The sequence below is a fragment of the Microcebus murinus genome, chromosome 12 (assembly GCF_040939455.1).
Source record: "Microcebus murinus isolate Inina chromosome 12, M.murinus_Inina_mat1.0, whole genome shotgun sequence".
In the NCBI taxonomy this organism is placed as follows: Eukaryota; Metazoa; Chordata; class Mammalia; order Primates; family Cheirogaleidae; genus Microcebus; species Microcebus murinus.
In genome coordinates this window covers 11,799,765-11,826,077 of record NC_134115.1, presented here as the reverse complement: position 1 = coordinate 11,826,077, position 26,313 = coordinate 11,799,765, and the positions used below count along the sequence as shown (strand labels likewise).

Sequence of the window (26,313 nt, the reverse complement as noted above, 5' to 3'; positions counted from 1 at the left end):
TATATATAGTGATATATATAGTGATCAACTAGACATAATAATTGGCATATAGTAAGTGTTCAAGAAATGTTAACTGATATCCTTGTCATTATCGCAGTTGTTGTCATAGTCATCATCTGCAAGCTCTCATCTTTATAGCTGTCTCCCTCTGTTCAGGCTGACTTTCTGAAGGTAGAAGTGAAGAATGTTAAAGGTATGGCTGCCACATGTGCACTGAAACCCATGACCTGATGAGGCCCACATATGGGGTTTAAGGTTGAATAGCATTAAAACGCAGTATACACAAAGCTATCCATTTAAAGGAGAATGACAGCCTAAAGGGGCATCTTGTATGACTTCATATAGAATGGGCCATTTGGAGACTATTTAAACAGTGTTTACTTTAAATGAGCCATCTTCCATGAAACAGACAGTCAATGCCTTCATTTTCCTTTTGATTCAATATACTTATACTAGGCTCCGTCACTACACCAGCTGCAAAACAAAGAGAACATGCTGCACTTGAATTAACCCAGAGTTTTTCCTCTGCAGAAGCCAGAAGCCCATCACTCCACTAGGTGATTTCACAGCCAGGCCAGGATCCATCAGCAAGTTACAGAGAGGGGGTGGTAGGAAGGGGCCCAGAGGAAACACTGCTCCCTAACTATGCAGGCATGAGTAGCCACCCAGCTTGCCCTCCCTTCTGGACAGATTCTGTAAAGCTGAACTTCTGACCTCAGAAAGAGATCAGAGTTCCTTAACACCCCTATACTACTTTCTCAAATTGGACCATATCTGGGGGAGAAAACTCTCATATAATCAATTGTCTCACTAGTAAAACAGATGTGTCATATGAGATATTATTCTACTAATCACAACAGCAGCAGCTACAAGATCCAAATAGGCATTTTCATCTCCAAAACAGGAATGAAATTTTCATTATAGATGACTATGCTTTTTATAGGTATAAGAGGATATGGAATGGGTCAATTTTAAAATCACAAAAGGTAGTTTTTAAAATGTAGTTTTGGAAATAAATATCATAAAGGATATAAAATCATAGTTAGATAGGGGGGATAAGTTCAAGTGTTCTATACCACTGTAGGATGACCATAGTTAACAATATATTATATAGTTTCAAATTGCTGGATACGGAATGTTCCCAACACAAAGAAATGGTATATGTTTAAGATGATGGATACGATAATTACCCTGATCTGATCACTATATGTATTGAAACATCACTATGTACTCCATGAATATGTGTAATTATTACTCAAAAAAGAAATTTTTAAAAAAGTGTCATAACTAAGGAGTGTTAAAACAATTATTTACTTTTCTCAATGACTACTCTAAAAACTGTCCTATGAATAGTTATAAAGATTCTATCTTCCACAAGAGGAAGTGTAATTATCAGTGAAGAGGGAAAAAGGAAGAACACAATGGAGTAGTCAGTTTATGGGGAGAGAGAGAACTTTTTATCCTAAACCTGTGAAAACCTTTGCTAATTATTTGAGAAAATCATTTTCATAAAAAAAAAAAATTAAGAGAAGAAAAATCAAGATACTGTAATTATTTTTACACGTAAGTCATGCCCACTATAGTAAATTAAATACAAAATTTATGGAAAGTTCAACGTCTTATTCTTCGGGGAGTCTTGGATAAACTTACTCCACAGAATTCAAAGGCACAGCGACAACCACACACACATAATCACTCTGCTTCTGCAGAGGCAGACTGTTTATCTTTGCAAAGTTAAGCATCTCATAGAACTTCTTGTATTTAAAGAGTTATTGTTTTCACTGAAAATTAAAACAGGCACTTAAATTCTTCCTATTTTAAAAGCATCCATTTTACCTTTTCAACCTCTCCACTATTGGGTAAAGAGCACGAAGCATCTAGAAACATCAAATTGATACACGCTTGTATTTAACATATCATATTTCTTTCCTCAATTCTTCTATAGCCCATGCTTCTTGCCCACCTCAAAATTGTTTCTTTAGCCACAATTCCTTATTTCAGAGCTTCTTATCCAAATCATTCCGTATGTTAAGATTACTTTGGAACAACTTTGTATCACAAATTAAAGATGCTTGACAATATGTATAGGAATATGTATGTATAGGAATATGTGCATTTGTAAGTTTATATAGGCATACTATATATTACATATTTTAAAAATATATATTATATATACATATGTACAATAAATATATACATAAAAAGGAGAAAAATCTCCCCATTTTGGCTGCTTTTCCCCTCTTGGCCTCCTTCTCCAGAGCTTGGGTCTTCAGCAAACCCCAGCTTTCTTTCTTTCCCTACTTTTTGATGCCGAGTCTATACATTCTGGTTTTCTAAGCTACCGCCTCTCTCTTGAATACTCATAGCGTGACTGTCTTTCATTAGTTCTTCTCCGCTGTTGCTCAAGGGTTGTAACTGGCATCAGAACAAAGGAGACAGTAAGACGCCCTGGGCTGGTAGGCACTGGCACTGCCTAACCAGGGCGATGTGCCAGGTCAGGCCACCGCTTTGCAAGCACTGATGCCACCCGCCAAGGCTTCGGGTTTCCTTCCTTGCAACATGGTACTGCCTCAGGCACAGGAGACCCAGGAGAGAATGACCTTCAAGATCATTCTTGCGAACTAGGTAAAAGAGTGCCACCTACTGAACACAAGCGCCTCCAGAGGTTTTGAGATTTTCTTTGTTGGCTAATGGAATACCTAAAGGAATACACTCCACCAGGCTTGTTATTCCAAGTCTCGTCCGCCATTCTGACCTATGATACAGATGACCTAGTACCCCTTAAACTTAAGTACAAAATGGCTCAGTTAACTGGACACCAAATCATACTGCTCCAGATGGTCACAGGGTAAACGTTGGTACCTTATTCACATGGGAAACTTCATGAATGTCAAGTCCAAGACAAACATCCACAGCAACAAGAACTGGTATTTACATGCCTGCCAGAATCATTGTTGTCCAAAACAAACCAAGATGACTTTCACATATGTCATATATGGTAAGTACAATGCTGGGAGGATAAGCAAGACCTAGTCAACAACAAATCACAAAATAAAAGAATTAACTGACAAAGATTTAGAAAGTCCTGACTCACCAGCAGCTTCCTAATGTGAAAAAAATGAATATATTTATTCTGCACTCCTACCCCTTAAAAACACATGAACATATGTGTGGTAGCCCAGAATAAAGTTTTCCCAGTTTTAGAAACAAAGAGCTTTCTCTACTTTCCATTCTCTCTTTGTGGGGAAAACACTTAATCATAACCATTCTAAATGTCTTTTAATTTACCATTTCCTTATACGTAATTCCTGGTTACATACTGTGGGAGTAGTCTAAATACTATTGCTCATTTTGAGCCATCAAGAGGGAAGAAAAGTTGGCTTTCAATTGCACACAGGAGGGTCTGGGCTCTCAAATCTTGGCTTTTTCCTGGAATTTCCCATACAAAGTCAAGAGAAAGAGAATGCCAGAAAGCTGGTCTATTGGGCAGGCCAGAGAGTAGCATTTTGCCCAGAATGAAGTAATGTCTACAGTCTTTCATTTATACAGAAAAATGAAATCAGATCCTATGCAAGGGCACATATAGTTTTTAACACCTTTCACTTGTTCATATGCTTTTTCACCTTCATTTGGAAGGAGCTTAAATTAGGCATTCTCCTTCATTTACTCAAGGCTTCCCACAAAAAAAAATAGAAGCAGAGTATTTTATTTTCCTAGGAAGTAGGAATATGCTAAATTATACACTGTAAAAATTAAACAGAACCAAACAAAAAAATTGCCAGAGGAAAATAATAATGTACTAAACCAACTTTTTTCTTTAAAATTTATTGAGGCTAGAGAAAAGGTATAAACTCTAATCCACAGCATAAGTAAAAGAAATGACCCCAAAGTCAATTTTGTCTTTTGACAAAATGTTTCTTCCATGAACATATCATTTGATTACAAAGAACACATTTATCCAACAAATAAATACTGAGCCCTTATTACATACACGGCACTGTATTAGGCATTGGGTCTCCATGCTCAATAGCATCGTTACATTTTGGCAAGGAATACAGGCCAATAACAACACACACATCTCTGTCTGCCCAAATGGAATTATGTTGAGGAAGTTGAATAATAAAGGAGTTAAATAAGTTGATCTAAATCTATGGCCTTGACTTAGCTAGCCTTCTTGAGAAAAGAATAATGACCACTCAGCTAATAAAATTCTTACAATGGACTTCACCCTACAGTCCAAACCATTAGCCTTTTTAAAAACAGGAGGAATGATTTCCCTTATGAAGCAGGGGCTCAGAGGTCTGTCTACCAATTTCCATACCCTGCCCAAGGGCTGCTGTCATTTCTGCAGCTGTTATCTGCTCACAGGTGCTTTGCTTCTGTGGGGAAATCAGCTGGTGCCTGGCAAATGCGCTAATCAGGCCGATGTGTCACTGTGATGGAAACTGTGACTTACTGGGTCGGGTTTTGCCACTCATGTTTTCAAGGATAGCTCATCGTTTTAAAGAGCATTGTGCACACACAGTGAAGGTCCTATGAGACCAATCTACCAATCTAGAAAATATCACTTAGAAAGGAAATAGTATCATCATGTATCCACATATTCTTTTCCTCTAAGGAGTGTAGATACGTTTGTAGAAATTACTCCATCCACAAAACAGCCATTTTGGTCCTGGCAGAGCTTTATTATACTATTTCCTGGTTGTCTTCTGATAAATCCCAGCTGTAGGCTATAGGAGAAATTGCAGTATTAGGTGTAGAGTTCCTTTTCCTTGTCTAGCTCAATCCTCCCTCAGTTTCAACTAGTAAAATCTGTTCTGTGATATCATGTAAGGTGTAAGTGGTATGAATATAAGCAAATTCTAATAAGCATCTACTTTGTTATAACTACACCCTAAACTGGAATTCTGGAAAAAAAAAAAAAGGTCCACAGATATATATTCCTGGAAGTATGAAAGTTGTCTATGAAAAATTTAAAGTTAACTCTTCTTTTAATTTTTTATGATAATCTTCAAATAGACAAAAGACAACAGACAGAGATGGTAGAGGTTAGCAACCTTTTTTCTTTAAAAGGCCAGGTAGCAAACATTTTAGGCTTTGTGAGCTTTTATTGCAAATACTCAATCTGCTGCTATAGCATGAAAGCAGCCACGGACAATGGTCATGATCCAATAAAACTTTACTTACAAAACAGGCAGTGGGCTACATTTCGCTAGTGGGCTATGGTTTGCTGACTCCTGAAATCATCCAGGTATCACTGAGTATCACCACCTGATTGCAGAGTTCACATCTGAATCACTGTGTAGGATTCCACAGGGACATGTAGGACTTCTCTAATTATTGAGTGATAATGAGAAAAGAACATAAGGATGATGCTGTTGGCCGAGTAAAAGCCAAATAACATCACAGTATGGTATGTAAGCAAAAGTTTTACAGCACATAGAAGACAACTGGTGGAGATAATCACATGGATAATCACGTGGCTCAGGGTAGAACAGGTGTTTAATCTCAAAATAAACTGCATGGAGCCATCAGCACCACGTTCATATTGTGAGGGGCAATTTAATTTCAGCAAAATATTAATCTTTACATTAAATCTAAGTTGTTAATTTGAATTTTATTGATGTATTAATTTCATCTGTGTTTAATTTATAATTTTATTTTCAACTTAGAGATGTGTAAGAGTTATAAACATAGTTTATATTTAGTCTCAGATCTATAGTTTTTAAAATATCATTTTCATATAAATAATTTCAGTCAACCCTGGTGAACTATGAGATTTTTTTCCCCCACTAAAAAGAAAAATAATGCTCAAGTTTGAGAAACACTACCAAACACAAGGCTCTACTACAGGGCCAAACCATGAATGAGAAAATATGCAGGCTTCGTGAGCTTAGGGTAGGGAGAGCCACATCTTAGGAGGTGTAGTTATCACAAGCAAACTGTTAAGACAGAAAAGGGAGCTGGAGGAGCCCAGGTATTAGTGCCCAGTTGAGATTGCAGTGTTTCATGTACTCAATCAATCCAGCGTATGAGGGAACCAAATAAACAGGGTAGAAAAAGATCCTATGTGAGTCTAGGAGAACCTGACTAGACAATTGCCAATAAGACACCACAGCCTGGAGACAGGAGCTAACTAACCTTTCATCTGTTGAACTGAAGGGGGTTGTAGTCAGCACATAAGTGGAGAGTGAATGGAATGAAGGGAAATCTACACACTTTATCCTGTCTGTTGGTACACATCAGAGAGGAAAGCCATGAGCACCAAAGGGGGCGGGGGGGGGGGGGGCACCCAGCAGAATAAAGGTAAAATGAGACAACATTCTAAGGACTCAAAGGAAGAGCAAGTATTGGAAATCAATTTACTACAGAAACCAAAACTAGTTTAGGAAATGGACATTGTCATTATGATACAAGAAGATATAACTTCTATGAAACAATAGTAAAAAGCCATGAGAAGACAAAACACTGAAACAGAAGCATAACAAATTAAGATCAAAAGTCAATAAAGTAAGAAAATTTTTAAAAATGAAGGACTGAAAGGAAACTAATGTTACAATAACATAATTTAAATCTCTAATGGAATTAGTAAAGAACAAAACTGTAACTATGAAAATCAGTGGTATGAAGTATAAATAAAAAATGAAGAGGCAAGCCATGTTGACTGGGAGAATATATCTGTAATACATATATCTGATAAATGGCTTATGTCTATAGTATTATATAAAGTATTATCATAATCTAGTAATAAAATAACCAAAAAACTCACATTAAAAAAATGGGCAAATTCAAATGATCCAATGACACTCTACAAAAAAGACACCTGCACTCGAATGTTTATAGCAGCACAATTCATAATTGCAAGGCTGTGGAAACAGCCCAAGTGCCCATCAATCCAAGAATGGATTAATAAAATGTGGTATATGTATACCATGGAGTACTATTCAGCTCTAAGAAACAATGGTGATATAGCACATCTTATATTTTCCTGGTTAGAGCTGGAACCCATACTACTAAGTGAAGTATCCCAAGAATGGAAAAACAAGCACCAGATATATTCTCCAGCAAACTGGTATTAACTGAGTAGCACCTAAGTGGACACATAGGTACTACAGTAATAGGGTATTGGGCAGGTGGGAGGGGGGAGGGGGGCGGGTATATACATACATAATGAGTGAGATGTGCACCATCTGGGGGATGGTCATGATGGAGACTCAGACTTTTGGGGGAAGGGGGGGAAATGGGCATTTATTGAAACCTAAAAATCTGTACCCCCATAATATGCTGAAATAAAAAAAATAAATAAATAAAATAAATAAAAAATAAAAAATAAATGGGCAAATGACTTGAAGAGATGCTTTTCAAAAGAAGATATAAGAATGTGCAGTAAGTATATGAAAAGATGCTCAACATCATTAGCCATCAGGAAAATGCAAATTAAAACCGCAACAAGATAGTATTTCACACTCTGTTGGAAGGCTAAAATTAAAAGGACTGACAATACCAAGTGTTTTCAAGGATGAACAGCAATTAGAACTAACTCTTATACATTGCTGGTGGGAATATTAAATGATACAAATACTTTGGAAATCATTTGGCAGATACTCGCAAACTTAAACACACACTTAATCATATGATCCTTTCCATTCTTAGGGATCTACCCCAGAGAAATGAAAACCTATGTTCCTATTTATATATGAATGTTCACAGTGTATTTTCTGTAATAACCAAAAAAAATCCAAATGTCCACCAACAGGTGGGTGGATAAACAAACTGATTTATTCATACAGTGGACTACTACTCATCAATTTAAAAAAAAAAGAATAAGCTACTGACATTCACAACAATATGGATGAATCTCACAACCATTGTACTGAGTAAAAGAAGCCAGACATGAGTACACACTAAATGACTCCATTTATATGAATTTTAAGAAGAGGTCTAACCAATCTATAGTGATGGAAATCAGACCGATGGCTAATCAGAGTGGGGTTAGGGAGGAATGAGTGCAAAGGTGCAGGGGAATTTCTACAGTAATGGAAATGTTCTATATCGCCATAGGTCATGATTAATTAACAGGTGTATATATTTGCAAAATCTTGTTGTACGCATTTATTATATGTGTGATAGTTAAGTCAGCTTGACTGGATTAAAGATACCTAGAGAACCGGCAAAGCAATACTTCTGAGTCTGTCTGTGAGGGTGTTTCCAGAGGAGACTGGCATAGGGGTACCCAGATAGAACAAAAACGGGAGTAAAATGATTTCTTCTCTCTCTCTCCTGGAGCTGGGACACTGTCCTCCTCCAGCTCTTCGACATCAGAACTACTCTTGGACTGAGAATTACACTATCAGTTTCTGATTCTGAGGCTTTTAAACTTGGACTCAGCCTTGTTGCAAGCATCCTAGGGTGTCCAGCTTGCAGGCAGCCTGTGGTGGGACTTCGCAGATTCCATAATCACATGAGCCAACTGCCTTAATAAGTCTCCTCCTATATATCTACCTATACATATATATCCTATTGGTTCTGTCTTTCTGGAGAACCCTAATAGAATAAGTAAATTATATTTTAATAAAGTAGATAAAAACACACCTATATCTAGATTAATTCTACAAAGTTTTGAATTACATAAATTTAAAAAATTCTATGAGTGTGCAGGCAAAAAAATCAAACTACTTTCAAAGAACAGAAAAATTTGGTATCAGATTTCTCCTCAGAAATACTAAATAAGAGATGATAATGAAAGCATTTATAGTTGCTAAAGAGAGAAAAGAAATAACTTAAGAATTTAAGTGAAGTCCAGAGCTACTGGTAAATCAAATTGAGAAATATCCATTTATGGAATACTCCATAGTCATAAGTGAATACAAAAAAGGAGCCAATGTAAAGATGGAAGGACTTGGAAAATACAACACACATCTACCCTTTAAGAAAAAAGAATTAAAATAATTTCCCAGCCAACCAAAAGATGATTCAAACTTGAGCTCAAGAATGAAGAAAGTTTAAATACTTATTACAAATATGACTTGAAATTCAGTGAAAATAGAAAACAATAATAATTCCTAAAAGATACAATACAAAAGCAAAATAAAGAGATAATATGAATCCCAGATCCCAAGTTTTATTACTAAAACCAGAGAATGTGGGTGAGGAAGGATATTGGAATTAAATACCTATTAAATTCCTTAATTGATAGGCAATGTAGTAAAGAGCTATTGGTTAACTAAATTGTAAAATATCCATTTATGGAATACTCCATAGTTATAAAAATAATGAGGAGGCTCTTTATGTTATGATGTATCTATATATACATATCTATAAATAAATTTATTCAAAAAGGGGAAGTACAATACAAAAATGTGTATAGCATGCTATGATTTGTGCAACAAAAGAGAAAAAATATTATTCAAAGGAAACTGGTAGCCTGGGTTGCCTTGGGGGAAGGTTACTGGGTGGCTGAGAAATTGAGGTAAGAAGGAAATTTTATTGCAAATGTTTTGTCCTTTGTTCATTTGCAAATGAACCATGTAAATGTTACCTATTTTTAGAAAGAAAATTTTTAAATGTATTACTTGTTTTCATTTATTTTTACCATAAGAATCAGGCAAAAACTCATTGAAGACTTTAGTACATACGTAAATCTAGCTTATGATAAAGAAGACATTATAAATTAGAAAAGATTCCATAAATGATCTTGAAGCAATTGGTTTTCTATTTGGAAAAAAGATAATATTTAGTCCTCATTTTATAACCCTGATGAGAATAAACCACAGAGAGATTAAAGAGTTAAATGACAAAAATTAAACTATAACACTATTACAACAAAATAGGTGAATCTCAGATGAAAGACTTTCCAAGAAAAAGCTAATAAACTTGACTTCATAAAAATTTAAATCTCCTACAGATCAGAAACATCATATAAAATTAAAAGATATACTAAAAACCAAGAAAAGTACTTTTCACAAATATAATAAAATTAATATCTACATTTTAAGGAGCTGATTAAATTAAAAAATAAGACAAACTCTGTGAAAATCTCACTAAGTCCTCAATATAAAAATCGGCAGAGGAAACAAGGAGATAGAAAATGAAAGTGGTTAAGAAACATATAAGGATCAGAGGGGCAGAGCAAGATGGCAGACAAGAAACACTTCAAGACACGGTATCTCTGCAGAAAAGACAGATTCTAGGAGAAATGAGAAGAAAGAAGCTAGCAGAGGAGCATACATCGGAGGAGGGTTGGAAGGAGGGTTCCTGAGACCACCGGAGACTCCACGGGAGGAGGCTGCAGAGGAGAACTGGAAGCAGAGACCTCTCGAGTAGCCTGGAGACCAGTGGCAAGGGTAGGTAGTATCGTTAACTTTCCCCCCTTGTGTCTGGGACTGCTGGTGGGCTCCCCAGTGGGTGGAAAGACCTGTGGACACCAGCCCAGCCACGGCCACCACCAGTGAGCGGTGAGCCTGTAGCGGACGCGGCACCAGGCTCCCAACTCCCTCAGGGCACCTCTGTGTGCACAGACCCGAGCCATGCGGCAGGCACCATACTGCCTCATTCTCCCCTCCCCCATCTCTACCCACAGCTGCCGAGAGAGACAATATAGCCAATAGCCGGAGGCATCTCCAGGGAATGGGACCTTCCCTTTTGGAGCCCTACAGCTGACTAAGGGGAACTCAGACTGTGAGCTCCCTACCCGCCAGCCCTCCCAGGTGCTGCTGGACCAGTGATTCCAGGAGAAAGGGGCAGACCCTGAGGCTGAGGGACATCAACCCAGCTTGGGCTCCCCATGGGTGATTAGGATTGCACTCCTCTCTCTGGTGGGGTTGGGGATTGAACTCCGGAGCCCAGAGGTCAGACCTGCAGACCAGATCCCGTGCACCAAGGTATCGCATTGCTGGGAGCACAGAAGGGATATACGTGAACAGCCTACTGAGGTGTTGTGCCTTTAGGGCCAGATCAGCATTCTTGAGGGCAATCCTATTCCCAAAGGGGGGCCGTGCACCCAGCCCAGGTGGTGTTCCTGCACAGGAAACCTCCCTGCCGGCATCATAGCCAGGGGAGGCCCGGTGGTGTGATGTCTGGCCTGCTGGCAGAGGCCCAAGAGTAGCTGGGGAGTTGGGGAGTGTGGAAAGGAGCGAGGCCCGCTTCAGACTGCGGGTCTCAGACAGCCCCACCCCCACACGCAGACTTTCTGACTGAGCGGGACCATTCCAGCCCCTCCCTGACAGCTTTTCCTGGAAGCAGAGAACAGAACTTTGACCCCTGCTAACAGCATCTGTGGTGCCTGAGGGCAGGCTTACCCAACCCAACTCGGCCCAGACTAACTCCCAAATCAGCCCTCACTGAGGTGGAGAATAAGGACAAACCTGCAAGTCCCAGGGCCCCACCCAACACATGAGGCACCAGAGTGCCTCTCCAGTTGAACAATAACTGGATATAAGACCCAAAACCAACAGTGTAGCCTGTTCCTCCAAGCAAGCACCACCTACTGACAGGGAGGACATTCCGCACACCCTTTTCACAGCACCTACTGACTCATCATACAGGGTGTCGAACCTCACCCACAAACACCACCTACTGGCTCAGAGACTAAACAGGGCGTGTCATTATCCAAACAAAAATCTAAAGGCAAGAAGCAACAACTGATCCATATGAGAAGAAATCAGCATAGAAACTCTGGAAATATGAAGAACCAAACGGAACGCACCCCCCCAAATAGGAGCACCAGCCCCTTAGAAATAGACACCAACCAAAATCAGACAACAAAAATGACAGAAGAGGAATTTCGAACGTGGATCATAAGAAAATTCAATGACTTACAAGAACAACTGGATAACCACACAAAGAAAACGCAAAAAGATTCCAGGACCTGAAACAAAAATTCACTAAAGAAATTCAAACAATGAATAAAAGTCTAACCGAACTCCTAGAAATGAAGAATCAATTCAGGAAACTACAAAACACAGTGGAAAGCCTCAAGAACAGGGTAGATCAAACAGAAGAAAGAATCTCAGAGATTGAAGATAACACCTTCCAATTAAATAAATTAGTCACAGAGATAAAGCAGATAAATAAGAGAAAAGAGCAAAGCCTACAAGAGATGTGGGATTATGTGAAGAAACTTAATGTGAGGATCATAGGGTTACCAGCAGGGAAAGAAGAAAACACTCAAGGGTTGGACAAGCTATTTGAAGATATAACAGAGGAAAATTTCCCAGGCCTTGCTAAAAATCTCCAGATACAAGTTCAAGAGCTCAAAGGACCCCTGGGAGATTCAATGCAAACAGGAAGACGTCACAGCATGCAGTCATCAGAATGAACAAAATATCAACTAAAGAGGCCCTTCTAAGAGCTGTAAGAGGAAAGAGGCAATTAACATACAAAGGAAAGCCAATTCGAATAACGCCAGACTTCTCTACTGAAACTTTACAAGCAAGGAGAGACTGGGGCCCCATTCTCACTCTTCTGAAACAAAATAATGCCCAGCAGCAAAGCTAAGTTTTGTATATCAAGGAGAAATCAAGACATTCTCAGATAAGCAAAGATTGAGGGAATTCACCAAAACAAGAGCAGCCGTTCAAGAAGTATTCAAAACAGCGTTACCCACAGATCAGCACAATAAGCACGCACAAATGTAAATCTACTCAAAGCTAAAGATCAAAGCCCAGATACTACAATGGCTCAAGAGAGAAATTAAAACAACAAACTTCAACCCAACATAATGAACAGAAATCGGCCCCACCTATCAGTTATCTCAATAAATGTGAATGCCTTGAACTCTCCAATCAAGAGACATAGGCTGCCCGAATGGATACAAAAAAAACACAAGCCAAGTATCTGATGCCTTCAGGAAACACATCTAACTACAAGGATGCAGTTAGATTAAAGGCAAAGGGGTGGACAACAATATTTCAAGCAAACAGAAACCAAAAGAAAGCTGGTGTGGCGGTGCTGATTACAGATAACTTAGCTTTTAAATCAACAAAAGTAATAAAAGACAAAGAAGGTCACTATATAATGGTGAAGGGTACAGTTCAACAAGACATAACAATTCTAAATATATATGCATCCAAACTTGGTGCACCCAGATTCATAAAGCAAACTCTACTTGATCTAAACAAATGGATAAACAACAACACCATAATAGTCGGAGACTTTAACAACCCACTGACAGCACAGGACAGATTCTCCAAACAGAAAATCAACAAAGAAATAATGGACTTAAACAGAACTCTAGAACAAATGGGCCTGACTGACACTTACAGGACATTCTACCACAAAACCACTGAATATACGTTCTTCTCATCAGCTCATGGGTCATTCTCTAAGATTGACAACTTCCTAGGACACAAAGCATGTCTCAAACAATTTTAAAAAATAGAAATCATACCATGTATCTTTTCAGACCATAATGGAATAAATGTAGTAATAAATTCTAACAAGAGTTCTCATTTCTACACTAAGTCATGGAAACTAAACAACCTTCTGCTGAATGATCACTTCATAAATGAAGAAATCGAGATGGAAATCAAAAGATTCTTTGAACTAAATGACAAAGGTGACACAAGTTACCAAAACCTGTGGGACAAAACTAAAGCCGTCCTAAGAGGAAAGTTTATTTCCATAAATGCCTATATCCAAAAGTGAAAAAGATCACAAACAGACAACCTAATGAATCATCTCAAAGAGCTGGGAAAAGAAGAACAGACTGACCCCAAACCCAGCAAAGAAGTGAAATCATTAAGATCAAATCAGAACTAAACGAAATTGACAAAAAAGAAACCATACGAAAAATTAATAAAACAAAAAGTTGGTTCTTTGAAAAAACAAACAAAATTGACACACCTTTGGCTAGACTAACGAAAGGCAGATAAGAAAAATCTCTAATAAGCTTCATCAGGAACAATAAAGGAGAAATGACAACAGAGGCCACGAGGATACAAGATATAATTTATGAATACTACAAAAACCTCTATGCACACAAACTGGAAAATGTGGAGGAAATGGATAATTTCTTATAAACACACAGCCTCCCTAGGCTCAACCAGGAAGAAATAGAATTCCTGAACAGACCAATATCAAGTACTGAAATTGAAACAGCAATAAAAAACCTTCCTAAAAAGAAAAGTCCTGGACCTGATGGTTTTACACCCGAATTTTACCACACCTACAAAGAAGAACTGGTGCCTATCCTGCAGAAACTATTCCACAACATTGATAAGGATGGAATCCTTCCCAAAACATTTTATGAAGCAAACATAACCCTGATACCAAAACCAGGAAAGGGTGCAACAAAAAAAGAAAACTACAAACCAATATCCCTTATGAATATAGATGCCAAAATTCTCAACAAAATCCTAGCCAATCGAATCCAGGTGCTTGTCAAGAAAATAATCATCACGACCAAGTGGGGTTCATCCCAGGGATGCAGAGATGATTCAACACACGCAAATCTATAAATATAATTCACCATATAAACAGAAGCAAAAACAAAGACCATATGATCTTCTCAATAGACACAGAGAAAGCATTTGACAAAATTCAACACCCTTTTATGAGAAGAATGCTCAACAAAATAGGCATAGACGGGGCTTACCTAAAAATGATACAAGCCATATATGACAAACCCACAGCCAATATCATACTGAATGGGGAAAAATTGAAAGCATTCCCACTTAGAACTGGAACACGACAAGGTTGCCCACTATCTCCACTTCTATTCAACATAGTGCTGGAAGACCTTGCTATAGCAATCAGACTAGAGAGCAGAATTAAGGGTGTCTGAATGGGAGCAGAATAGATCAAACTCTCACTCTTTGCTGATGACATGATATTATACCTAGAAAACCCCAAGGATTCAACCAAGAGACTCCTTGAACTGATAAATGAATTTGGTAAAGTCTCAGGATACAAAATCAATATACAGAAATCAGAGGCATTCATACACGCCAACAACAGTACAAGTGAGAACCAAATCAAAGACTCAATTCCCTTCAAAATAGCAACAAAGAAAATAAAGTACCTAGGAATATATTTAACTAAGGAGGTAAAAGACCTCTAAAGAGAGAACTATGAAACACTGAAGAAAGAAATAGCAGAGGATGTAAATGGGTGGAAGAATATACCATGCTCATGGGTCGGCAGCATCAACATTGTTAAAATGTCTATACTACCCAAAGTGACCTACAGAGTCAATGCAATCCTTATCAAAATAGCATCATCATTTTTCACACGTATAGAAAAAATAGTTTTATGCTTCGTATGAAACCAGAGAAGACCCCGTATAGCAAAATCAATTCTAGGCAATAAAAACAAAATAGGAGGTATCAACTTACCAGATTTCAAACTATACTACAAGACTATAGTAATTAAAACAGCTTGTGATTGGCACTAGAACAGGGACATTAACCAGTGGAACAGAACAGAAAACCCAGATATAAAACCATCTTCATATAGCCAACTAATCTTCGACAAACCAGACAAAAACATACACTGGGGAAAAGAATCCTTATGCAATAAATGGTGCTGGGAAAACTGGATAGCCACATGTAGAAGACTGAAACAAGACCCATACCTTTCACCTCTCACAAAAATCAACTCACACTGAGTAACAGACTTGAACCTTAGGTGTGAAACTATTAGAATTCTAGAGAAAAATGTTGGAAATACTCTTCTAGACATTGGCCTAGGCAAAGAATTTATGAAAAAGACCCCAAAGGCAATCACAGCAGCAACAAAAATAAACACATGGGACCATCAAATTACAAAGCTTCTGCATAGCCAAAGAAACTGTCAAGAGAACAAACAGACAACTCACAGAATGGGAGAAAATTTTCGCAAGCTACACAGCCGATAAAGGGCTAATAACTAGAATCTATTTAGAACTCAGGAAAATCAGCCAGAAAAATCAAACAACCCTATCAAAAAATGGGCAAAGGACATGAACAGAAACTTCTCAAAAGAAGACAGAATAATGGCCAACAAACATATGAAAAAATGCTCAACATCTCTAATCATCAGGGAAATGCAAATCAAAACCACAATGAGATATCATTTAACTCCAGTGAGAATGGCCTTTATAAAAAAGTCCCCAAACAATAAATGTTGGTGTGGATGCGGAGAGATAGGAATACTCCTAAACTTCTGAACCAGACTGAAAACTGGTTCAGCCTCTGTGGAAGGCAATATATGGTGATACCTTAAAGCAAAACAAGCAGATCTACCATTTGATCCAGCAATCCCACTACTGGGCATCTACCCGAAAGATCAAAAGTCATTTTATGAAAAGGACACCTGCACTTGAATGTTTATAGCAGCACAATTCACAATTGTAAAGGTGTGGAAACAACCCAAGTGCCCATCAATTCATGAGTGGATTAATAAAATGTGGTATATGTATACCATGGAGTACTAGTCAGCTTTAAGAAACAATGGTGATATAGCACCTCTTGTATTTTCCTGGATAGAGCTGGAACCCATTCTACTAAGTGAAGTATCTCAAGAATGGAAAAACAAGCACCACATGTGCTCACCAGCAAATTGGCATTAATGTATCAATACCTAAGTGGACATATAGGAAAAACATTTATCGGGTGTCGGGCATGTCGGAGGGGGGAGGAAGGGAAGGGAATATACAAACATAATGAGTGAGATGTGCAATGTTTGGGGGATGGTCACGCTTGAAGCTCTGAGTTGTGGGGGGGCATGGGCAATATACATAACCTTAACATTTGTACCCCCATAATATTCTGAAATAAAAAAATAAAAACATATAAGGATCTACTCAGCCACAGAAAACAATGGTGATCTAGTGCCTCTTATATTATCGTGGATGGAGCTGGAGCCCATTCTACTAAGTGAAGTATCACAAGAATGGAAAAACAAGCACATTTACTCACCATTAAATTCGTATTAATTGACTTAACTGACCAACACTTAAGTGCACATATAGTAGTAACATTCATTGGTGTCAGCAGGTGGGAGCAGGGAGGAGGGATGGGTATATTCACACCTAGCATCAACATGCTCAGGATCTCAAATGAAGGGGTTAATTATTGCAATAAGCAAGTAATTCACAGATAAAACCTTGACCGTCAGTAGCACTTGCCTTTTCTTTCTTATACACCTTTGGATCAGAACCTCATAAAGGCAAATAGCGTGTAGAACATATCCTTTACCAGGCCAATATGCGAGTGGGCTGGCCAACAGGAGCATCATCTCTCAACCTAACCAATGACCATGTACAGACACCATAACCAAACCACAGATAACTCAACTATAATGGTGTTTCCAGGACACACCTGCCAACCCAGAAAGTCTTCAACCAAGACTACCTACTTATGGCCCCAAAACCACCAGGTGAAAGCAACTACTGAAATAATCTATGAACTGATAACTCTAGCGTGAAGAGCCCCAAATCCCATGCCCAGGCTCCTAAGTGCCCCTCCCCATCCCTTGCTTGTTTTCTCTGGCAGGATGTTTTACAGTATGTGCATTTCCAACCCAACTAATAAAGGAGCTCTTTAAAGTTTAGAAAAACACTGCTTATTGGGTTCCTGAGTCCAACATGTGTGCAATACATAAATAAGCAAAGAACACATGTACAGTACCTTCCTGAAGCTGTGTTGGCTTGGCAGAATTTTCCCCACTCATTAAAACAACAAAAGATGCAGCTGCTCGAACTGTAGCCTGCCATGTTGACATGGCAACGGGTGGCTCCTGGCATGGAAAAAGGGCCCTGTTGTTTATGGGAGATCCCATAGTATAAACACATGGCCTGCAGAAGAGAGACAAAGAAACAAAGGGGCAGAATCTTTAAAATGAGTTGTCACTTTTCTCCCCACCATCGCAGTGAAGGTTAAGTTGAGCTTTCAAAGAGAAAATATTTGAGGCTGTAGTTGACTCATTTCAAAGCATTTTGAACTGAAACTGCCAAGGGCTGGCTATGTGAATAGCTGAGTGGTTATTTCTCCCAAATGAATTACTTAAACACATAAAGAGTGGCTTTTTTTTTTTTGTAAGAAGAAAAATATTTTTTGGATAAAGTTTTAAATATGAGTCTGCCAAGTTATAATTTATATTATCCTTGCCCCCTCCCCTTAGGCCTGTATGCCTTCAAAAGAAAAAAGTTTTAGAGAAATTCTTACAAACCTTTTGGAAAGTATTCTGGAAAAGAAAATATGTTTGGAGATCAGTGAGATATTAATGCTTGGAAAAACAAGCTGGTGGTCTCAAATCCAGTGCTGGCGGGCAGATACCTCCCCAATCTTGGAAAATACCATCTCAAACAGAGCCCTTGTGGAAATCCTTGTGTGGAGGCCAAGAACAGGGATGGCATAGAAACAGGACCGTGGGTCACAACAACCAGGCTTGTGATGGCAAAGCCAACTGCAGAAAGTTGTTACCAAAACAAGTGTACAAAACCAATGACTCGTTCTGCTACAATTAAAAAATACAAACCTACCCAAACCAAAAAAGATCCCTTCCATGATCAAGCCATTGCTGACAGAGATGGAAAAGATCTACGAGATCAAAGGAATCCATTCTTTTGACACCACAGAGTAGAAGGCACAAGACTGGCTCCTCTGGAAAATATCTTAGGAAAATGTTTCCAGTTTCTGTTTTTCATGAGTCATGACAAATATGTAGCTTTAATCAGCTCGACTTATAAAGTAAATGAATACAACTAAGCACTGCCGGTTTTTGAAAAACTGGTTTTCCTTTCTCATGAACATCATTATAATTGAGTATTTACTGTTTTCCTACAACGTGCAAGAACACACAGAATGATGCTCTACTCTACCTGTCAGGGTACAATAAAGAGAAGAGAAACCAGTCGAGATCTCAACAAGCAGAGGTAATTTAATATAGGAAATGTGTTATCAAAATGATAGAAGAGCTGAGAAACCAATCAGGGGACAGCCAGGCCACCCAGAGATCAGCCACAGCAGTAAGCCGCTGCGACCTCTAGGACAAGAGGAGCTGGTGTTACCGGGTTACACTGGCAGGAGTCAGCTGGCAGAAGCCAGAGTCACAGCAGGGACTGTCCAGTGGGAGATGGGACCACAGAGGAGACCCAGCCGCACTGAAGCTACCAAAGGAAGCAGGGAGAGGAGAAGTAATACCTTGTTTCTTACCAAGTCCTGCTCTCAAGTCTTCCACCAGTGGCCCCCATTGGCCAATCCTGACAGGAGGCTAGAAGACAAGAGAGCCTGGGAAATGAAGTTCCTTGTCATTTAGAGATCATAATAAGAGCAGAAAATCAATCTTAACGCAAACAGGCAGCTGCAGTATGCTTATCCTACTAGTCTACATGCCATGATAACTCACAGGTTTGACATGAGACCAGGAAAGATAAGAAAGTCAGAAGATTTTGGTCCTAGCTGGGTTGCCAACTTATTAAATGACTGTGGGAAAGTCCCTTGACCTCTCTGAGTCACAGGTAAAATGAGTACTAGATACTATTGTAAACATTAAATTGTAAACAATTTAATGTTTACAATAGTATCTAGTACTACGCCTTTTATTATATTTTGAACATACAATACATCTTCTTAATGGATTTTTCCTTTTTGTTTTATCACTATTGTAAGGTGCTGGAAAATGTCTTTCTCTAAAACACATGAGATTTTCTGATGCAGTACAAGGGTTGTGTTGCCTCAATTTGGAGTGCTGTCGTAGAAGTTTTGTTATTAATGCTAAAGTTGATGCTCGGCTGTGCACCTTCATATCACAGCTATCAGCTAAAGTCAACACTGGGCTGTGCATGTTCATCTGTGGCTGTCGACTATAGTCGACGCTTGTACCAAAGTGGTTAAGAACCTAATGAGGGAGACTGCTAGAGCTCACCTCCTCCCAGGTGCAATGATGGTGGGAGAGATCCTGTAGCAGCTCAAATAGCTCAGGTAGGTGGGGTCAAGGCACACCCAGCTCCCAAAATTCTACCTATTGTTTCATTTTTTCCCCAAAAAGCTCATCTTAGAGAAGGGTCCCAAGAAGGAAAAGTATCTTCAGTGGAAAAGGGGTGTATTTCCACTGGCCAAATAGCAGACATTGAGAATTAAGGTTTCCTTTTCCACTGAATCAGAATGGACCACACAATTTTTCTTAGTTCAAGAGCTCCAGGAAGCCACTTCCAATCTACATAGACTTGTGCAGGTAAACCTACTTGCAATGCTTACAAGAAAGTGACAGGTTCTTGCCTACAGAGCTCCTAAGACTCTCTCTGTCTCATGCACAGGGGAGCTGACCTTATAATTGTGGTCTGAACTCTTAAGGTTCTTAGGCCAAGTCTGAAAGTATCTGTGCACCTCACTTGCCTAGGATGACTCTAGTGTTACAGGTCTTCCCTTGCCTGCACAGGGAACAAATCCTTCCCAAAATTCTGGCTTGCCAAGATGTTGCTCCCCTCCTTGTAAGGTTGGGTTGGAAGCCATGCTAGCATATTACTATGCATCCACCTGCACCCTTATGTATGTGGTCCCCAAGGCTTCCTCCATCAGCCTCCACATCTCTTCCCTGAAGAAACAATTGGATTTTAGATGAGGTCATATCTCAGAAACACTGTAGAGAAAGACTCAGAAGGTCTTAGTGATTTGCTGAAGAGGGAGAAGGAAAAGAAGACCTCTTTGAGGTAGCCAGCTTCCAAGATGGCCTCCAATAACCCTGCCTCTTGGTATTTGTACCCTTGTGGAGTCTCCTCGCACACTGTACTAGGGTTGGTCAGTGTGACCAGTAGGATATGGCGGAAGTAATGGCATGTCACTTCTGAGATTAGACTATTTAAAATCTGTGGTTTTCACCTCAGAAGTCCTCTTCCCTCTTTCTCTCCCATCATTTGCTCTAGGGAAACCCAGCTGCCCTGTCATGAAGACACTCAGGCAGCCTAGGGAGGGGCCCACGTGGTAAGGAATGGAGATTTCTGACCAACAGTCAGTGAGGAACTAAGGCCTTCAACCACCATGTGATGATGGAAGAAGTTTTCCAGCTCTAGTCAAGACTTGAGATGCCCATAGCCCCAGCCACTGCTTGACAGAAACCTCGTGAGACATCCTGAGCCAGGATGGCCCATTGAAGCTGCTCCAGGATTCTTGACCCTCAGAAACTGTGTAAATGTTTATTCTTTTAAGCTGCTAAATTTGGGGATAATTTGTTATGCAGCCAGATAACTAACACAGAATTTTCTGAGGTTTCTGGCTCAAGTAACAAAGATGGATGGTAAAGCTATTAAACAAGAAAGGAAGGGCGACTTCCGGGGCCCCTGCTCTTGGGGCCCCAGAACCTCGTCCACGAGTGTATAATAAAGCCACGTGGTTTGGCCCCCCCCAAAAAAAAAAAAAAAAAAAAAAGAAAGGAAGCTCAGGAAGGGACAGGGAGATAGGAAGAGGGTACCCATGTGTTTCATTTGTTCATAAAGGGCTTTACACAGCATACAGCAGAGGATACTTTTATGGACACAGAGATTGTGTTTTCCTAATCCCAAACAGTGTAGTGTCCAACAATGGGACCAAAGTCTGCAATCAGACCTGCCTCAGAAAATTTGGGAATAATGATTTTATGAGTTGTAAGTATTGATATTGCAGGCAGATTTGAGTCGGAGAGGAAACCCTTCCATTGACTGGATTAAAAATCAGCATGTTGGCTGGGCTCAGTGGCTCACACCTGCAATCCTAGCACTCTGGGAGGCCGAGGCAAGTGGATCGTTTGAGCTCAGGAGTTCAAGACCAGCCTGAGCAAGAGTGAGAGCCCGTCTCTACCAAAAATAGAAAAAATTAGCCGGGCATAGTGGTGCATGCCTGTAGTCCCAGCTACTCGGGAGGCTGAGAAAGAAGGATGGCTTGAGCCCAGGAGTTTGAGGTTGCTGTGAGCTAGGCTGATGCCACGGCACTCTAGCCGGGGCAACAGAGTAAAACTCTGTCTCAAAAAGAAATCAGCATGTTGTCTCCAACCTTCCCTCCCCAATTCAGTATTATGTCCTCTCTATCTAGCTCTAGACATTTTGTTCTAGAGGTTTGTTCTGATTCTTCCTATAATCCTCTTGAAGGCTCTTTCTGCCATTTGGCATCTGGGCACCTGAACTCTCCCGTTGAGGGGGTTTAGTTATCTAGCCAGGCCCCTAAGAAGCTCTCACCGCCAACCACCCCCCAATGTCCTCATATTCTCCGTTCCTACCCTCCTCTTAACATGGCCAGAGTATCTTTTCTGCTAAAGTCTGAATGGTATTTTCTTCCTAGCTTCCTTGTCTTCTGGCTTCCTGTTAGGATTGGCCAATGGGGGGCACTGGTGGAAAATTTGAAAGCAGGATTTGGCAAGAAACAAGGTATTACTTCTCTCCCTGCTTCCTTTGGTAGCTTCAGTGCGCCTGAGTCTCCTCTGTGGTCCCATCTCCCACCGGACAGTCCCTGCTGTGACTCTGGCTTCTGCCAGCTGACTCCTGCCACTGTAACCCGGTAACACCACTTGGTATCCAAGGCTATAACTCTGAACATGCAGATCAAGTCATTAATCTAAAAGATACACCCATAAATATACCCATGTCTGATAGGAGACTCAATCACTTTCTTATTGGAATATTTCATAAATAGGAAAACAATCACATAAAAGGGAGGTCCCAGGTAGGACAAACTTCTTGAAAATGTAAATTCTCTTTGTGCTCCCAGCCTAATCCTTTCTTGGCCATTTGTTCTTTCTCAGCTGCAGGCTTACTCCTCCCTTCTCAACATGCCAAAAACAAGTGTCCGTGACTTAGAGTCTTTATAACCAAAGGCCTTTTGATCTTTTACAACCTGATAACCTATGTATGTCTCATGTAACAGTGCAAATACCCCCAAACAATTTATAGTTAGGTAACTATATTTTAACAGAGTGAAAGCTTTATCCTGTGGATAAAGCCCTAGTGGTGGAATCTGAACACGTGGAGAATGGGTCTTCAGAGTCATGTCATTCTCCCTATGTAGGGATGCAAGAGTAAAGATGGCCCCCATCACGTGCACATTCAAATGAGAACTATGTGCATGGCTGGATTCCCTGCTCAACCACCCAGCACCCCCCACACCCCCCGCCCAGAAGGCAGGAAAATCTATGTGCATTTATAAACAGGCTCTGCACTTATCTGAATATGTAATCACTGAAATAAATGCAGCTGTGTTTATTCGACATGCACAGCCTTGCACCTCGGCCATGTTGCTGAAACGTTTATGGGATAGATGTGCAGATGCAAGCCGGACATTCTCTGATGCTTATAACTTCATTATTTCCAGACCGAATAATTCTTTCCTGCATGCAAAGCAAAACTTTCTCTCACCAGGGTTCATCTCACATGGCCTGGGATACCCATCTGCATGGGAGACTCCTTAGGGAGCCCAGATTAACTGCACAGGAGTCATGGGAATGAGAGGACAATGAAAGAAAGAAGAAAAAATGGGGTAAGATAGTGTGAGACAGGTCCCTGGCTTGCTGCCATTAAAGAATTTCTAAACTGAGGAAGAATCTGTCAGAATTACAATTACTTCAACTTCTTGTAAAATGTCTGTGTGTTCAGAGTGGTCAAATGAGGACAAGACATACTAACTCTGCCTTTCCAGGTAAGAGGTCAGCTAACACTAACATGCTTGCCAGCCTCCTTAAGGAGGAACCATCCCTAAAGGAAAACTTATAGGGGGCTGAGTCAAACCATGTATTTTCTGTCTCTTCAGTTGATCAATCTATGCATTTGTCTTTTTGCAGTCAGAAAAAAATGGGGTTGTTTTTATTTTTAAAATGTTTTAGGCTCCGCTACTGTCCATCCAAACAAAAAATGAATAACAAAATATCAACAGCACACAAATCACAGTGACTTGTATAACCAAAAGTGTAGTGTGTTCAGAAGAACCTGGATGGAAAGAGCCAAGAGACCTGAGTACTAGCAAGAGATTTGCAGCTGACTAGCCATTTGCAGCTACTGCTCCCTACAAGTCACCCTTTTTCAGAGACTCGGGTATCACAGTTCATTGATTGGGCAGAAGGCTGCCAGGAGAAGCAGGTTGGAGGTAATGAGCACTTTGTGGCCATGTGTGTGGCTTGATGAGGCACTGACTTGGTCACTGGGGGCCGGGGACCACAGATGACAGTTTAGTGGATCAGGATCTTTTATAAGCTTCCTAGGGTTACAAAATCTTCAGGTCTCCTCCAATTCCTTTCAACGTGTTCTCCTTTTTGCACCTAATCTTTTTTACAACCCCATGTGCTCATTAAACCTAGATTACTGTCTCCATTGTAGGTGAGCGACCCTCTTGCTTTCTTGTACCACAAAAACCAAGAGCCAGAGCTACTAAAACAGGAAGTGTCAACTATGACTCGCGCTCTTTTTCTTTCTCTCTCTCACATACACACAACCTTCCTTCCTATCATTCTATTTTGTGGCACAATTACCAAAATCAGAATTCATCAATCCTGCTGAATACATGGCAGGTCCATGGAGAATGCTGCTCTGACTTGGAAAGATAGATTTTGTGTAAAGTCAAAAAGAAAGATTTGTGTAGAGACAAAATGGACAGGACTGTAAGTTGCGCAGTCAGAAATTCACTTCTGCTGTCTGTAAATGAAAAGAGAGTGTTTCTCATCCGCAGTCCTTTGTGGGCATGGGATTACCTAGGTGGACAACACCTGAAGATCCTCCCGTGGAATCTTATTTTATACACGAGGACAATAAGCTCCAGAGATGTGAAGTGACTTATCTAAAGTCACATGGCTAGTCAGCTGCAAATCTCTCGCTAGTACTCAGGTCTCTTGGCTCTTTCCATCCAGGTTCTTATGAACACACTATGCTTTTGCTTATACAGGTCACTGTGATTTGTGTGCTGTTGATATTTTGTTATTCATTTTTTATTTGGTTGGTCGTTTGGGCTACTTGCTTGGATTAAGGCAGTCCATCATTGTCTTTTCTCCCACGATGACTCAACTGGGACTCTGGGAAATGGAGTTACACATAGCCTGTGCAGCAAAAGGAGAAACAGGCTAAAACATGGACCCTTTCAAACATTTTCAAGTTTGGGATTATTGATTCTTCCTTTGCAGCTATACAGTGATATTTATAGAATTCATGTATATTTCCACTTCAGTTCTCATAAATTTTGTATGGGTTTCTTGAAGCCAGTAAGAAAAAAAAAAAAAAAGGTACTAATTGTAGAAATGTTTCTCTTAGACCTGAAACCTCCAACACATCTTCTGCTCATTCTTTTAATTTTAAAATTTTCCTTTATAATGAGATATAAAACAATAAAACTAATTCGATGGAGAGAAAAAGCATGTTTTAACAACCAGGTTTGATGTTGAACTAAAAATACTTCAAAAGTCAACATCTTCCTTGGTCTTAACTACAAAAGAATAAGAACTACAAAGGTAGTTCTTGTTATTTTGCCAACTTCATCCTGATTTTGTCTACAACAAAGAAAAATCACAGTGCTTTATGAATGTTTAAATTTTAATATTACTTTAACATATGTATTTTCCCAGTAAGTTTTCTTATTTTTAATGCCAATCCAAATAATTGTAGTTTTTCTAATAAATTGGCTGTATGTAACTGAATTTCCCCTCCATTCAACTCATACTCAGTGATGTCATCGGCTTAAGCCCAGATCTCCTAGATCACCTGGCTGCTTCCACAGCTACTATAGTGATCCTCAGGGAAAAGGGAATGGATTACCAAAGAGAATGCTTTGGTTTTAAATAACATTTTATTCCAGAGAATGGAAAAAATGCAAAAAAAAAAAAAAAAAAAAAACTGCAAGGAAAATGAAGAAAACACACAAACATTTCCATTTTTAAAGTTTTTTTCTTAGGGACATTGAGGAGCTAGAGTCAAAAAGATATTGTCTCATTCCTTTCTAACAGCTTTGTAAAAATACATTTACATACTCTTAACCCTGTCCTTGTTCTCACTGAAATGTTTTAAAAGGCACACACACACACACACACACACTATTCAAAAGTAAACATCTTTTCCAAGAAGCATGTTGTATCAGATTGAATGTACGTGTTCCTTTTGTCAACCATTTGTATGTACTACATTTGTACTACAACCCAGTATCTGAATGATGGAGGCAAGAAAGAGCATTTAGGTTCAAGAGCTGGCACAATCCCCAAATGGCTAGACCAAGGTAGGAAAATGGAGTTTTCTATATCCAGATATTTCATTTTAGAACCAGAATGATAAGGAGGAAGAAATTATTCACATTTAGAAGAAATACTCTTTTATAGCTTCAAATATATTTTCTTCTCTAGAGAACATTGCCACTTGGTAAAATTGGGAGGACAGCTAAGCAAAGGAGAATTTCAAGG

The 26,313-nt window shown here is 39.5% G+C and overlaps 2 protein-coding genes across 10 annotated transcripts in view; one reads left to right on the top strand and one right to left on the bottom strand.

Annotated features, from left to right (window-relative positions):
- Positions 1 to 26,313, top strand: part of CTSV (cathepsin V) — a 551,781-nt gene that overhangs the window by 226,580 nt on the left and 298,888 nt on the right. The window lies entirely within an intron of this gene.
- Positions 1 to 26,313, bottom strand: part of AOPEP (aminopeptidase O (putative)) — a 361,112-nt gene that overhangs the window by 291,638 nt on the left and 43,161 nt on the right. For all 9 annotated transcript variants that reach the window (XR_012922069.1, XM_076008542.1, XM_012748180.2 and 6 more), the window contains exon 3: positions 17,607 to 17,773. Coding sequence is in view for 8 of the 9 variants with exons in the window: in XM_076008542.1 (XP_075864657.1) it covers positions 17,607 to 17,773 (167 nt within the window). In the remaining variant the exon portion in view is untranslated. The remainder of the gene's footprint in view (positions 1 to 17,606; positions 17,774 to 26,313) is intronic.